The sequence below is a fragment of the Argentina anserina genome, chromosome 2 (genome assembly GCF_933775445.1).
Source record: "Argentina anserina chromosome 2, drPotAnse1.1, whole genome shotgun sequence".
NCBI classification, from domain to species: domain Eukaryota; kingdom Viridiplantae; phylum Streptophyta; class Magnoliopsida; order Rosales; family Rosaceae; genus Argentina; species Argentina anserina.
Window position 1 is genome coordinate 24,614,297 of NC_065873.1, and position 14,297 is coordinate 24,628,593.

At 37.6% G+C, this 14,297-nt stretch overlaps 3 protein-coding genes across 3 annotated transcripts; 1 reads left to right on the forward strand and 2 right to left on the reverse strand.

The window, feature by feature from the left end:
- Positions 1-310: 310 nt before the first annotated feature.
- Positions 311-4,780, reverse strand: LOC126784810 (protein TIFY 8). Its single transcript, XM_050510319.1, has 6 exons — positions 4,359-4,780; positions 3,470-3,660; positions 2,917-3,365; positions 2,729-2,816; positions 895-1,123; positions 311-606 (listed from the first exon to the last, which is right to left on the reverse strand). The coding sequence occupies exons 1-6, from the start codon at positions 4,633-4,635 to the stop codon at positions 518-520; spliced, it is 1,323 nt and encodes a 440-aa protein (XP_050366276.1). The 5' UTR covers positions 4,636-4,780; the 3' UTR covers positions 311-517.
- A 3,648-nt stretch (positions 4,781-8,428) lies between these two features.
- On the reverse strand, positions 8,429-10,546 carry LOC126784807 (pentatricopeptide repeat-containing protein At5g11310, mitochondrial). The gene is made up of 2 exons (XM_050510315.1): positions 9,957-10,546; positions 8,429-9,690 (listed from the first exon to the last, which is right to left on the reverse strand). The coding sequence occupies exons 1-2, from the start codon at positions 10,540-10,542 to the stop codon at positions 8,462-8,464; spliced, it is 1,815 nt and encodes a 604-aa protein (XP_050366272.1). The 5' UTR covers positions 10,543-10,546; the 3' UTR covers positions 8,429-8,461.
- A 2-nt stretch (positions 10,547-10,548) lies between these two features.
- LOC126784812 (photosynthetic NDH subunit of subcomplex B 3, chloroplastic) lies at positions 10,549-12,877 on the forward strand. The gene is made up of 6 exons (XM_050510321.1): positions 10,549-10,856; positions 10,961-11,074; positions 11,514-11,567; positions 12,129-12,191; positions 12,372-12,434; positions 12,703-12,877. Exons 1-6 carry the CDS (start codon positions 10,677-10,679, stop codon positions 12,736-12,738), a joined length of 510 nt encoding a protein of 169 aa, XP_050366278.1. The 5' UTR covers positions 10,549-10,676; the 3' UTR covers positions 12,739-12,877.
- Positions 12,878-14,297: the final 1,420 nt, after the last annotated feature.

A 14,297-nucleotide genomic window follows, 5' to 3' on the forward strand; every position in this document is an offset into this window, starting at 1 on the left:
GTAGCAATATCTTTGTTCCTTTTCTTTTACTTTTTCTGTAATCTTTGTGGAGGAGAGCCCCGACATTACCACATAAATCATTTCTTCAAGTATCCCACTTCTGAAGAGAGGAACACACAGCATAAGACAGATAACCAGTCGAAATCTCAGAATCCATTAATTTTGGTCGTAAAGGCTAAAACATGTCATAAGTTATTCACATCCAGTATCCATCAATCTATAATCTGTAAATGATATTGGTAACCGATTTGTTTTCCTGCATAAAAACCAGTTACTACCTGCTGCGACATTTAAAATATATATATGCGTTTTGTGAAGAAAATCACTTCAAAATTCCAAGCTTGGGGAGGTCTGTTTCAACCTGTAATGGTGACAGTAGTTCAACACAAGGCTCTAAAAGAAAATAAAAAATAATAGGATCAGTAGTGTATGTTTGATGAGATCAAGCTGGAATATCAGACTACAAAAATGAAATTTTACTTTAACCTAGAATTTGGAAAATGGAAACATTTTAACATCATAGTTCAATTTTGTCTTTAGAACCGGGCTCAGTAGCTTGAACTGGATTTCTCGTATCTTTGGCTAAATTGCTACCCTGGTGGCCACCTACAATCAGTAATAGGTAGTCAATGACGTAATAAAGAAAACAAAAGCCTGCAAGGCACTAATTTATCAGAGTAATTTATCAGAGTAAAAGTTGCATATACAACAAGTCATCACAAACTTATGAAATTATTTACCAAATCACACATTAAGTTAAACTATTAAAAGTTCAGAACCAAGTTCCTAGTGCTGTGCCAGATTATGAATAAACAAGATATAAACATTCTCATTGACCACCATACCAAACTCTTAACATCCAACTGGAGATAGAAAAATAGTTTAGAAGATCACCTGCGGGTGTCAATATCCGATCAGCAAACTCCACCCCAGGACTTGAATTGCCGGGAATAGATAGCCTCCCACGGTACTCTTGTACAAATCCTAGATTACTTGCTGTGCCAGTATCAACCTCTCCGCTAGGCATGTGACCTTCACTACCGGGCTTCACAGTACGTTTTAGTGAGTAGGTTGTTGACCAAGATCCTCCATTTGATCCAGCCAAGGCCATTATGACATCTGACTGAAAGGTACAATGGCCACAAGTGTCATGTCAATTGATTAGAAACAGGGAAATGAGAAAAATGAGTTTGAATTTGTACAATATTGGCTATGTACAAATGATTGTTGACGGAAAGTGGAAGAAATGAAATGTCTCTGTTTGTCTTATACCAAAAAGATTTCAACGTGACAAGTCTGAATGAGCATAAATTGAGACACTAGAGACTTGATAGCATGAGATGAAACCACTCCAGTTCAAAAAGTTTTGAGACTTTGAGTCTTCTCAACCTAAACTAAGAAAACTCATTCCCGGCTCCCTTTTTCAAATGTGCAAACCTGGTGGCGTCCAATAGGCCCATCTTAGGGTGTTTTCAATCTGGGCTCTGATCTTATATGGATCCCAAGAAAGAACAAATAAAGGTAAAACACAAACTCATCACAATATAACAGTAGAAGCCACTAGACTTGATGATGATAGATTATTGTACAGAAAATCCACTGCTGAATGTAAGTAAAAGCCCAAGTGCTCCACCACCAATGTGTAGAATAAATAGGAAGAATTTCAGAACATAAAATTAAAATTAGGTAAAACTGAACTCCCTCTCACCAAACATGAATTTCGACTCGCTACGATATTATTGACAGGTGACTAAAAGACTTAAAAAGTGTCACTATTGTTAGTTTGTTACAATTACCTACCACATAAGGAAAAAATCTGCCAGTAAAGTGCAAAAGCTCATAGTGAATTATGTAGAAGTGCGTACATGTCTGACATAATAACAGGGAATCTAAAACCATATCACATTTGAAAATGATGTGATTAATGATTGGTTATCTCCCTACATCACGAAATGTAATCAGGAAAAATGAAACTGCAAATAGCAAACCTGACCAAATTAACAAGCAAAAGTAAGCAACACAGAGAATAATGCAAGTACCAAACCTAACATCATTGCAGACATCCGCAAATCCAAGTGAACTATACTTGTTCTATATTCATTCTCGAAAACACTACTCATGGGTTGAAGATATAAACAAGGCGCCTGGCCAAAGAGCAAATAAATATAATCTTGTAGGAACTTCAACTGATTAACTCATCAACCTCAATTATGGTGAACTTGATAGAGAATGCTACGTTTTCCCTATTTTTTCAATTACCAAATAGATGATTCCTCAACAGAAGGGAGAGAGTCCCACAATATATTCATCCGGTACATGGTTTCTGCCAGTTAGGAATTCAATGAGCGTCCACTGTTTTATTTCCTAACCACTAAACAGAATCATCCAAAAAAATTAAGCTGAAGAAAATGTTAAGAAGATGGTGTATGCATTGGTGTATACCCTTAAGTCGCTCATCACAGGGCTATAAGTACGGTTACACAAAAATCACAAGGAACAATGGCATTCAATGGAAATACATTGCTAATGCAAATTTACAGGCCAAACCAATTAATCTTATCAAAATGCGTCATGACATGACTCAGGCAAGTGTTTACAATAATATAAGTTCTTTACAAAGCTTTTAATTCGTACTTTCTCCAAATTCATGACACACACACACACACACAAACTGAAAATAAAAAAAAGGGGGAATCTCTTACTAGAGGTAAAAAATAAGAGAGAAAACCTTGTTTGGATGGACATCATCGAAAACATGAGCTTGACCGCCATAAAATATAGTCATCTGCCGGTTAGCAGATGCAAATCCATGCCGACTGCCGTGACAACAGAAAAAGAAAATAAGCATCAAACTCCTTACTTCAAAGAGAAGAAACAAAAGGTGAAAAATAATTTGCACCATGCAATAAGATTGACCTTGGAGTCAAAGGCTCTGGCTCTGAAGTAGTCCCAGATTTCTGCCTGCTGCCACTAGGCAGCACCGCAGATGAACTTCTGTCAGAAGCACCACTGCTAGCATTAATGGCACTCAATATACCCGGCCCTTTAATTCCAGTTCTAGAACCCTCATCAGCAGCTAATTGAGAGATATTGTTTGGACCAGCATTTGCATCCCTAGACCTGTTAGAAGGTAATTGGTGAATGAAGGGCACATAATGACCTCCTCGTGGAGGATATTGCACTGCACCACCCAAATTCATGGGAGCAGATCGTTCCCACTTGGAAATATTGGGATCAACTCGACCACCATGTGGAGTCTGAAATACAAGATTAGCAGAAGTTGGCCTCATTGGCTGGCTAGCAAAGACTGCATCATCATCAATGGTCCTCCTAGGTCGCTCTCCTCCAGTTCTATTTCGAAACATCTAAATGTCATGACAAATATTAAGCATTAGATCAGGCAATCATACACAGGGTTGTTCACCCCATCCAAACTCGGAATAAAATAATTTTATATGGGAACTTCTACCTTCGTCAAATGTGAGCTCTCAAGGGAGTCAGAACCCATACGAGGGATCCCATCTCCGGAGGATCCAATAAAAGTAGAATCCGAATTACTTCTCTTACTGCCTAGTAACCTATGACTTATTTCAGGCCCAGAAATATCGCTCCTCGGACCATAATATGGAACCCCCTCGAGATGATTTCCACCTTGTCTTTCTATTCAATATAATGAGACAATGAATCAAAGTCAGAAGTTGAAGTGTACAGAATCTTCATCTCAGAAAGGATATGCACATCAGATATGTAAATTAATCCGCAATGCAACATAATAGCAGAATTCGAAAGCGCTAGTTAGCATTCATTAATTGAACTCAAAGACGAATAAACCATCATAACACGTTCCTTACTATATCTCAGTCAATCTTTGATAACTGCTCTCAACTTTCCCCATCCCTCAAATGCACACAACAACCAAAATCAAAAACAGAATGTACACAAAGCAAGTGATTACCTTGTTCTGCAGACCTGATACCAAATGCTCCAAACAAAATGCTCACAACCATCAAGAGAGATGAAAAGGGCAAAAGCCGCAGAGAGAAAAGTAAGCTAAAAGTTTGCAATTGATTCAAAATAGTCATAGAACAAAAATAGCTGCCAAACTCCTTACTTACCTCACTAACTAATCCACAACATAAATACATAATCATAAACCAACAACCCCATCTTTCTTATTCTGCATGTAAACACTCATTACTCACTCCCACATCATAAAGTTCCAATCTCCCATCAAAACACAAAAAAGACACAACCTTTCCTCAACTTCATTAAACCAAAACAAACACAACTTTCTGATGGGTTATTATTTTACTTGAAGAAAAAGGAAGAGTCTTTAAGAGAAATGAGGAGTGGCTCACCGGAACCCAGATCAGAGGTGGTGGAGATGGGCCCACGGGCACCGCCGGAGGATCCCCCAAGTGAAGCAGAAGCAGAGGGAGAAGGATCAGTGAGCCTGGAATCGGATCCTTTGGAGCCCAAAACAAGAGGGGAATCAATAGAAGGCTTCATACCCAGGAAGTCGTGAAACATTGGGTTCACTAATTGGTCTTGATGCTCTTGTTCAAGCTTCAACTTCTTGTGCTGCTTTTGGGTGGTGGCATTGTTGCTGGGGTGAGCCATTTTCAGTACGGCCATCTCAGAGCCATAGTAGTAGCTCTCTCACTCTGGTGCAGTGTGGGGTGTAAAGACAAGGAGGAAAAAAGAGACCGCGATTTTCAGGAAAGGGAGGAAAAAAGAAGAGTGAGAGAGAGAGAGAGAGAGAGAGAGAGAGAGAGAGCAGCAGCAATTAAAAGCAAAAGGTGAGTGAGGACTGAGAAATACTAAGTCGGGGGTGAGAGTTATATCTGTGTTTGTGTTTGATTAAATGCTGTGAGTGAGTGAGGGTTGTTTGGTTCTTCTGTGAGAGAATATTATATGTTGGGGGTTGGAAGCTGCGAGTGATTTGTTGTTGTGTGTTTTCTTCCTGGCAATTATTTTCCGTTGGTTTGCAGAGAGAGAGAGTACAATGTGATGTGGCCTGTGTGAACTTGTGTCTGTGTGTAAGCACTAATGTGGCACACTGACACTGCCTACTTTTCTTCCCTTTCATGCGCTATTTGGGCATGGTTTCTACCGATCAGGGGTTTTAGAATGTGTCAATCTACTTCTGTGAGAGTCTGAATTCATCTTGTGTTGATGGAAGAGAAGTCAACTATTTTTTCTAGCCTTTTTCTATGGTTTGTTTTAGTAATTTATAGTATTAGTTGATTGTAAGTTTGTAGCTTATATTTTTTTCATAGCGATGATTTTATGTCACTCGTTGTTTTTTTTTTTTGACAATGATTATGTCACTCGTTGTTAAACAAACATTGTATTTGTAAACATAATAGCATGTGATCTATCAAGACTCCAAGTAGAACATTTCTAGCTGTTGATATGAACAAAACAACATCTTCTCCTGTCAAACCTTCTGCCCTCCACGAGAGTTGTTTGTCAACCATGTTCATCATTCACAAACATGTTGTGCATAAAGGAAGATCAAATGATATACTAATCGACAGCAACTTGGTCATGTTATGGATCTTGGATATGACATTCTATCTAGAATAGGGTTACAATGATGACAAAATTGAAAAAAAAAAAAAAAGATTAGCCACACAATTCAAAAACAAAACAATTAGAATTCACTGCATTCTTCACCTCCAGTTAAAATATCAAAACTCGAGTATCATCATAATTTTGAAGTCATTATAACATCACTAAGAACTACCGAGATTTCATCTCGTGTAGTTTTGTATCTACTACGTTTTCCTAGTGGAGAAGTGCTAATGTGCTGCTATTAATTTCTAAGCAAGCAATATAGATGTGGGGACTGGGGAGGGTAAAGTGGCGAGTGGGGTGAGAAGCACAGATTCTCTGCTCAAGTTCCTTTGTTGACTGAACCCACCATAACCTATTACACCAGATGATGCAGATGCTCTCCTCTCGTACCCAAAGAAAACCGATGCCGTCATTTTCCGACTTGGGGCAACTCAAACATATATAATTTGAGAACCAAGTAATTAACTGTTGTACACATCATTATCATAACCTAATACTCCAAGTGGCTATCGGGTAGCTATCCCCAGTAACTAAGCCTTGTGCTTAAGGTAATCATTCCTCCTTGTTTGTTCTTAGTCTTTTTCTTTTGCCTTGGAAGTTCTGGTCAGGTGACTCAGAGATTCCCGCTCAAGCACATCCTGAACGCACCACTGTAACCGCTGCAGCCTACAGTAATGGATAAATCTCGAGGCTTTTGCCCAATAAGGAAATGGGTTCTGGGGCTTGTGTTTATTATCTTTGGAAAAATGGGGTGAACTGAAAAGGGATGGTAAAGGCAGATCTTAAGATTTGGTGAAAGCAGATCTGATGGACAATACAATGAAATCTATCTACTCTGGCTTTATCCCAATTGTACCTACAGGCCTTTCATCATAGATGATTTGACTAGGGCAATCAAAATAAGTGCCACACACTGTGAATCCATTCCAACATGACCAACACTACGGAGGGATGATGAGATCATGAGTATGACATGTATCTAACATGTACAAACTCCTAATAACTAGCTTTCATGGTGAAAATAGCTACTGCTGGAGAAGTATATAACCAAACATCACAGTGATTTCACTACACTACAACAAAGTTTACTGTTGTTTACTTTCATCGCTGATATAGCGTTAATTAAAACGTCTATATTAAACTCTGTAAAACATGATCGTTAGTATAGAATAAGCTTGAATCGTTCTTTCCAAGGAATTGAATGGAACTCTAAACTTTTAGTGTTAACAAATAATGGGGAGTTTTAGATTGATTATTAACTACTAAAATAAAACATAAATTACTATTTACATGATCGACTTCTCTTTAACAAGCTTAAACCAAATTTTTCATTACACCACATAATTACAAGTTCAAACCTATCATGCATTTTAATTTGACTAATTACATACTTTTTAGATACCAATACAATTAGAGTCTTAGGTAATCATCTAATTATGCAAGATTTCAATTAACATTAAGATTGACTTAGGGCCTAATCTAAATTTGCATACAATCGAATTCAATAACACTTAGAGTAGAAATTAAATAAGATTACATTTAAGCACCAAATCTTTGTTGGAGACATGTTTCATGTATGGAAGTCACCCACCATGGTTTCACATGCAAATTTCCATAATTTTTATCACTTTTAATCAACACAAACCGAACCTACTTAGGGCATGATTCGATTTGTGTCAATATGGTTGATGAATCTAGCACTCAAACACAATTTTAGGAACAACATCCAAGCATTAAATTCATATGCACATATCTGAAAATTATCTAAAAGTATGAGAAAGATGATTAGAACACAACAATAGAAATACAAACTTCAATAATTATAAGAACATAAATTCGGTATAGTCTAAAAAAATATCAAATACAATCTGAAATTTTTTAAATAAATACAAAATTAATATTTCCACATAAATAACAACTTACAATCTTCATAGACAAAGAATTGTAGATTAACACAAATAGACGAAGCCATGGAGATGAGTTGCGAGAATCACACGTTGTATGAACATTAGAGGTACGGCTGCAATAAGTGAAACTCGGTGGAGATGATGATGGTTTTAGGGTGGATGACTTGGCTAATTTGTGAGGGAAGTTTATGGTGGTGTTTAGGTAGAGTTTTGGCTCTTGAATGCTAATGAGAAGTCATGTTATTTGAGAGATGAAACCATGTATATATAGAGGAAAGAATGAGGGTAGTTGCATCTTTCCTCATATTATAATGTCATACTTCAATCCCTTAAATCATGCAATGTTTTATTCCCTAAAACATGTCATACTTTATGTCTTTAATGATCATCTTCTATTTAATTGTTGCAAGACTTGGCTCTATTTTTTTTTTTAATTATCTCTTCAATCCAATCTGAAAATAAGAAAATAAAATCATAAGTAAGAGATAATTAGTTTCAAAACCTAACAAGGATTCCTAGCCAAACTAAGACTCTAAACCAATTATGCGTTTTTAACTCATGTGCCATGTTTTATTTCCTAAAACATGTCATGTTTTATGTCTTTAATGATCATCTTCTATTTAATTGTTGCATGACTTGGCTCCATCTTTTTTTTTCTTTAATTATCTCTTCAATTCAATCTGAAAATAAGAAAATAAAATCATAAGTAAAAGATAATTAGTTTCAAAACCTAACAAGGATTCCTAGTCAAACTAGGACTCTAAACCAATTATGCGTTTTTAACTCATGTAAGCACAAAAATACATCTAATACCGCTCAAGACTCTTATTACGACTCAATAACTCAATAGTACAACAATAAGGGCTAAAAAAGTACAAATTGAGGTAAAAACATGTTAAGAACGTCGTACAAAGTGCTTCTATCAATTCTCAAGATTGCCAATTGCAGCCTGTTACTAGAGAACAGAAAGAATATCACTTGATGTTAGCTTTTGTCTTGATATCCTCTATCAACCGGTTGGCTCTTGATTCAACAGTCTCCAGTGAACTTCTATGCTTTACAATTTTTCTTGGATCTGAACAAGTTTTCAACACAGTAGCCATTGTTTCAGCCTTTTGAATTATAGATTTTCTCCTTGCATAAGACTCATCTCTATCTTTGACATACGTATTTGGCAACTTTGTTGAATGTGGAACAGAAGACATCAGGGTGCACAGCTTTCGTGCCATTTCGGTCATTCCTTGTTTCCTTAGTTCATCATTCATGTTCTGAAAAGTTAGATACTGCGGAACTAAACCCCTGCGTATCATGTCCTCAAACTCTGACAAAGCTTCTTTGAACTTATTCATCTTGCAGAGCAAATGAATCAACATGGTAGTCGTAGCTAGATCCATATCGCATCCCCTAGTTCTCATTTCCTTGCTAACTTGAACAGCCAAATCCAATCTTCCCTCTTCACATAACATCTTCAACAGAAGATGGAATGTAAGACGATCAGGGGTATACCCAGATTCAATCATTTTGGTATAAAGGTTCATTCCTTCCTCAATTTTCCCAGACTTTGAAAAGTACCTGAAGAAATAGTTATAGGTTGTTGGAGTCGGCACAATACCCATGCTTATCATCATTTTTAGACTCCTACTAGCCTCTACAAGATTTCCAGCCTTGCAGTAGCCCTTTACCAGAGAATTATATGTTGAAATAGTGGGGCCTGATTCTAGAACCGAAAATCGCTCCATCATCCCCCACGCCTCCTTGAACCTCCCAGCTTCCCCCAAAGCGTCGATTATTGGATTAAACACAATTGCATTCGGCTCAATTCCCTCCCTTCTCATCTCACCCACCAACTCCATTGCAATTTCAGGACGACGCATCCGACAGTATCCTTCCACAAGCGTACCATACGTCACAACACTAGGCTTCACACCGTCCCTCTTCATCTCCGCCCAAAGCCGCTCTGCCTTCTTCAGCTTCCTCGACCGAAACCACCCATTCAACAGTATATTATAAACCCGGACGGATGGAATCCAATCCCGATGCGACTTCCTTTTCCCATCAAAATACTCTGACGCCGCCCTTACAAGACCTTCCTTACAAAAGGAATCCAGTAATACCTCAAACAAACTCATTTCCGATTCAGAATTCAGAAACGACTCTAGATTACTCGCATATTCAAAAGCTCGAATGGCTGATTGTGGTTTTACTGCATAAAATTACCACCTTCAAACCATAATAATCGAATCAAAAGCAAACAAAGCTGTCACAACTCACATTACAATGCCAATAACAAGTCCAATGCAAATGCACATTCAAACTTCATAATTCAGCAACATTAAGCAAAACTAAGTAAACTTTCACAATACTCAATCCAAACTCCAACTCGAAACTAAACCGCAATTTATAAAACTCAAAATGCACAACTAGCATTGAACATTCAGTTAAGTATCACATTGGGGTTAAGCAATTTACCTGCACGAGCATACCGTCTGATCATGACCACAAATGCATCAACGGAGACCAATCCAGGTTCCTTATCGCCGTCGATTCGATCAAGAATCATAGCCCAGGCAGACGCAAATTCTCTAGCTTTGGCAAGCACATTGATCACGGAGGTGAACAGCGCAGCCGAGCATCGAAACCCCGGCTGCTTCTCGGCCCAAACAAACAGAGAGTGCAGCAGTTTGGGAGACGAATCAAAGTGGTCGACTAGAGCCTGTACCAGCCTCGGACTCGGGTTGACTCCGACCCGGTCCAGTGCGCTCCGGAGAGAAGCGCCGGGGGAGATGCTGGGGTCCGTGAGGAGGTTGGCGATTGTGGAGAAGTCATTTTGGGAGAACTTGGGGTCGGAATTAGGGTTAGGGTTTAGGGGCGGGAGAGAGGGAGGCGGCGGCGGCGGAGAGAAAGATGGCCACTCGATTAGGGGGTTGCCGGGTACGGACAGCCATGACTGGTCGGAGAAGGATTGAAGTGAGAGAAAACGGAATTTAGGGTTAGGGTTTGGCTTGAAGAAGATGAAGGCCAGAGAGAGAAATTGGCGGGGTTTTAGTGAGAGCATTAGAATGAAGAAGAGCAACTCACACTGAGCTCAGCGAGCTTCAAATTCTGTTGCTTCAGATTTAAATTACTATATTACCCCTGGGTGAGTATAAGAAGGCTGATGAGCAATAATAGTGTTGTGGTGACAAAGCAATGGCTTGCATGCACTTCACAAACGCCGCGTCGTTCCGGCCAGAGCGATTCTCCGGCGCCGGAGATTTCAACAAGGCTAGCAAGCTATTTCCGAGGAGGAAGTCGGTTGTGGTCTCCTGCACGGGAAGTTCGCCGGAAGCTCCTCCGAGTAAGCCGGAAATCGAGCTCGAGTTCATCGCGGTACACACTATATAAGCACATTCAATTTGAACTCGGAATTTGTATGTCGTGTGGTGAAATTTAATGTTTGGTTTGGTTTGGTTTGGTGGGGGTGGGGGATATAGCCGAAGCCGGGGAACGACGGGTCGTACGCGGTGGAGAAGGCGACGGCGATTAGTGGCGAGAAGCTACTGAGGAGCATCATGTCGGATAACAAGATCGAGCTTTACGCCACGTATGTGAGTGCTTCACTGGTCTTTGTTCATCCACCTCACTTTGCACCCTATTGCGTACTTTAGTCATTTCCCGTACGAGTTTCTGTAATGCGACTATCTATGGGCCTCTGGTATATGGCCCAATAACCAGAGTTTATAAACGATGCATAGGCAGAGCTTGATTGCTAGAGCTAAAAATTACCAGAATCAGAAAGATGATTTTATTTAAGCATAGTAATTTATAGCATGTTTGAATTCCATATTTACGACAAGAATTTGATTCTCGCTGTCGAGTGAAGGGAAAGTAGTGCCTTGATGATGATTGATGTACTAATAAATGTGCTACTTGGGAGTATGATAGTTTTCTTATGTTCTGGCATTCTGGCAGTGCTACTTGAAATATATTAGTCTTATGTTTAAATGATGCATATTATGGATACCTTGTATTTCCAATTTTGATTAGGGGAAGCTGATGAATTGTGGAGGTGGTGGAAGCTGTGGGACTTGTATTGTAGAGGTATGAGTATTCTAACACTGGTAATCTTACAATTCCTCCCTCTATTTTTTCGAGCTGAAAATGGTGTAAGGTGTAACCTTGTAAGTTAGTGAGTCATGAGTTTTCATATGATGTATCTCTGGATAGTCTAGTGATACTAGCTGGTCTTTAATTTGTAATTGGAAATGATAAAGGTTAAGAGGAACTGGCTACTGCTTTCTGGAAGATATTGTTTCAAGTGTTTGCAAAAAGTTGATGAACAAAGAAGCTAGCTTGGTTCTTTTCTTGGTACAGAAGTCTCTGTAAGCTTCATGTTACACACTTACACTCACATTTATACTTTATGATCTTAACAAGAAGCATTTTTAGGAGAACTAATGGTCCAAGTGGTCCAACTGGATTATTTACTCTTCTTATTAATGTATGATATGGTTCATCTTTCGAAGTGTCAATACATATGGCATGGACATCAAAATTATTGACTGACTCTGGCATTTATACTTCATAAGTTCATAGACAAAGCTTCAGTCATAATGGTCTTCAATTCTTCATCTTTATATGGCATTCATGCTTTTTGTGCAGATTATTGATGGGAAGGATCTTTTGAATGAAAGAACTAATACTGAACTCAAATATTTGAAAAAGGCAAGCCTCTCCAAAGACAGTAAAGCTTTGACATTTCTTTCCTATTAGTTGTAATATGATTTTTTTTTCTGATACATATAACAAGTGAGACACTTTGCTAAATTGAAATCATGTGAATCACTCTGGTGACCCATACTCATGAACTTTCTGGTTGTTTTGGAAATTGGTTACAACACACAGAAACCTGAATCTTGGAGACTGGCTTGCCAAACTATTGTGGGAAATAAAGACAATTCTGGGAAGGTACTTTCCACTTTTCTCCCTTCATGTGCTATCCATTTGATGTGATGCCTTATCTAAAAGCTCCATAAGTTTTCAAATTGTATGTCCCCCTTTGAAAAGAAGGCAATGTTTTCCTTACATCAGTTGCATGTTTACGATAACTAAAAATCTTCGATATGCTCCAAAACTTCCATCTTGGAAAAACATAATCAGCTTTATCAGATCAACTTCATTAAGTTACTTTAACTTGTTTTTATTTCTAACAGAGGTTTCTGGTTTTCGCTTGCAGGTTGTTGTTCAGAGGATTCCCCAGTGGAAAAAGTAACTGAAGGCCTTATTACTTAATATAAGCTTGGAATGCAAGAATTCTCACACATGTATTGACTTATTGGTCACTCCAATGAGTATTTGAATACCAACATAGTGGAATATTAGTGTCCTTGTTTAGTGTTATATATCTCTATTTCTACACATCTGTTATCACCATCTGTCACTGCGAATAATATCGTAAACGTAATCCATGATCAATTTTTAACTCCAATGCTTGTCTCTGTTACCTATCAAAGTACCAATGTCCATAGCTAAGCTCCCATGCTTTCTGTGTATAAGTTAGGAGAGTCATGAAAAAAAAAAAAGGGTTCTGAATTCAAACATGATGTGGAGTGGAGAAGATGATAAGGGAGGAGCGCAAAGATGGGGGTGTCTTTGGCTCTTGTAAAGTTGTGGACTTGTGACAAAAGCCCCCATCCATTGTCTTCCCTACAATTCCCACACCTTTTATAGGTCATGATATCTGTACTAATATCTTCTACTGGTTTTGAAAATGTTTGTATTGCATTCATCATTCAAATAAATTTTGAGGTGCCCCTTTCTCCCATATATGGATTTTTGGGACCCCAATTCATAAATTTTCTTGTTTCTATTTAATTTCCTCATCTACTGAGTTTGAGAAACTTCATTTCAATTGGACTTTCACAGGGAGAGAAAAGTTGTTTGGTCCACAACATGTACTGTAGATAGACTGGACCACTTGGCTTTTTTATCTGCAAAGTTTAAATGGGCTAGAAGGTTAGTAAAAAAGGTCTGCAGAGCTTAATATTTATGAGTAATATCAATACTTCTTTGTTAATTGAGAAAATGATATTAAAAACTTTAGTACATTTTTTGTTTTGTTTTGTGCCTTTGAAATTGCATGATTAATGAATGGTACTTGGCCGTGATCATCTTGATTACTAGATTTTGTGTCATATACATATAAGTTATTAGTTAGAGGTTATCTTCAGTTCGTTATTGGCTAATTATAATTGACTACCGTTTTGTTCCTAAGACTTCTAAAAAGACTCGTACAAACTAGCTAACTATATTGAGTAGCATCATTTTTTAAGTTAAGGAACCTAGCACTTTAATGGGAGCTAAAAACAGTGGAATGGATTCCAGTGAACTATCTGAGGTTCTTCTTAGACAATCTCCAACCCATAGGGCTATTTGTAGCTCATGGACTACATTGTGGCACATTAAATCCGTATTATTCATCAATTTAACATCAATTATCTCTAACTAAAGTGTGCTACAATGTAGCATTTTAATATTTTTTAATGTGTTATGTACCTTTTAAGTTCTATATAATCATTTAGTCACAACTTTACTTTTATAAATTATAAATTTAAAAAAATGTATTATATTCAAATTTTATTTTGTAAAAATTTAAATTACATGAAATTTAACGTATTAAAATAAAAATTATCTTATATTGAATGATTACTTTTTATTTTATTTTATAACAATTAAAATTAAAATTAATGACACCTTAATTAATTTAAATTTACTAAATTATATTCAATGGTAAAAAAATACAAGTACTCATGATTATTCAGTTTATTAGTC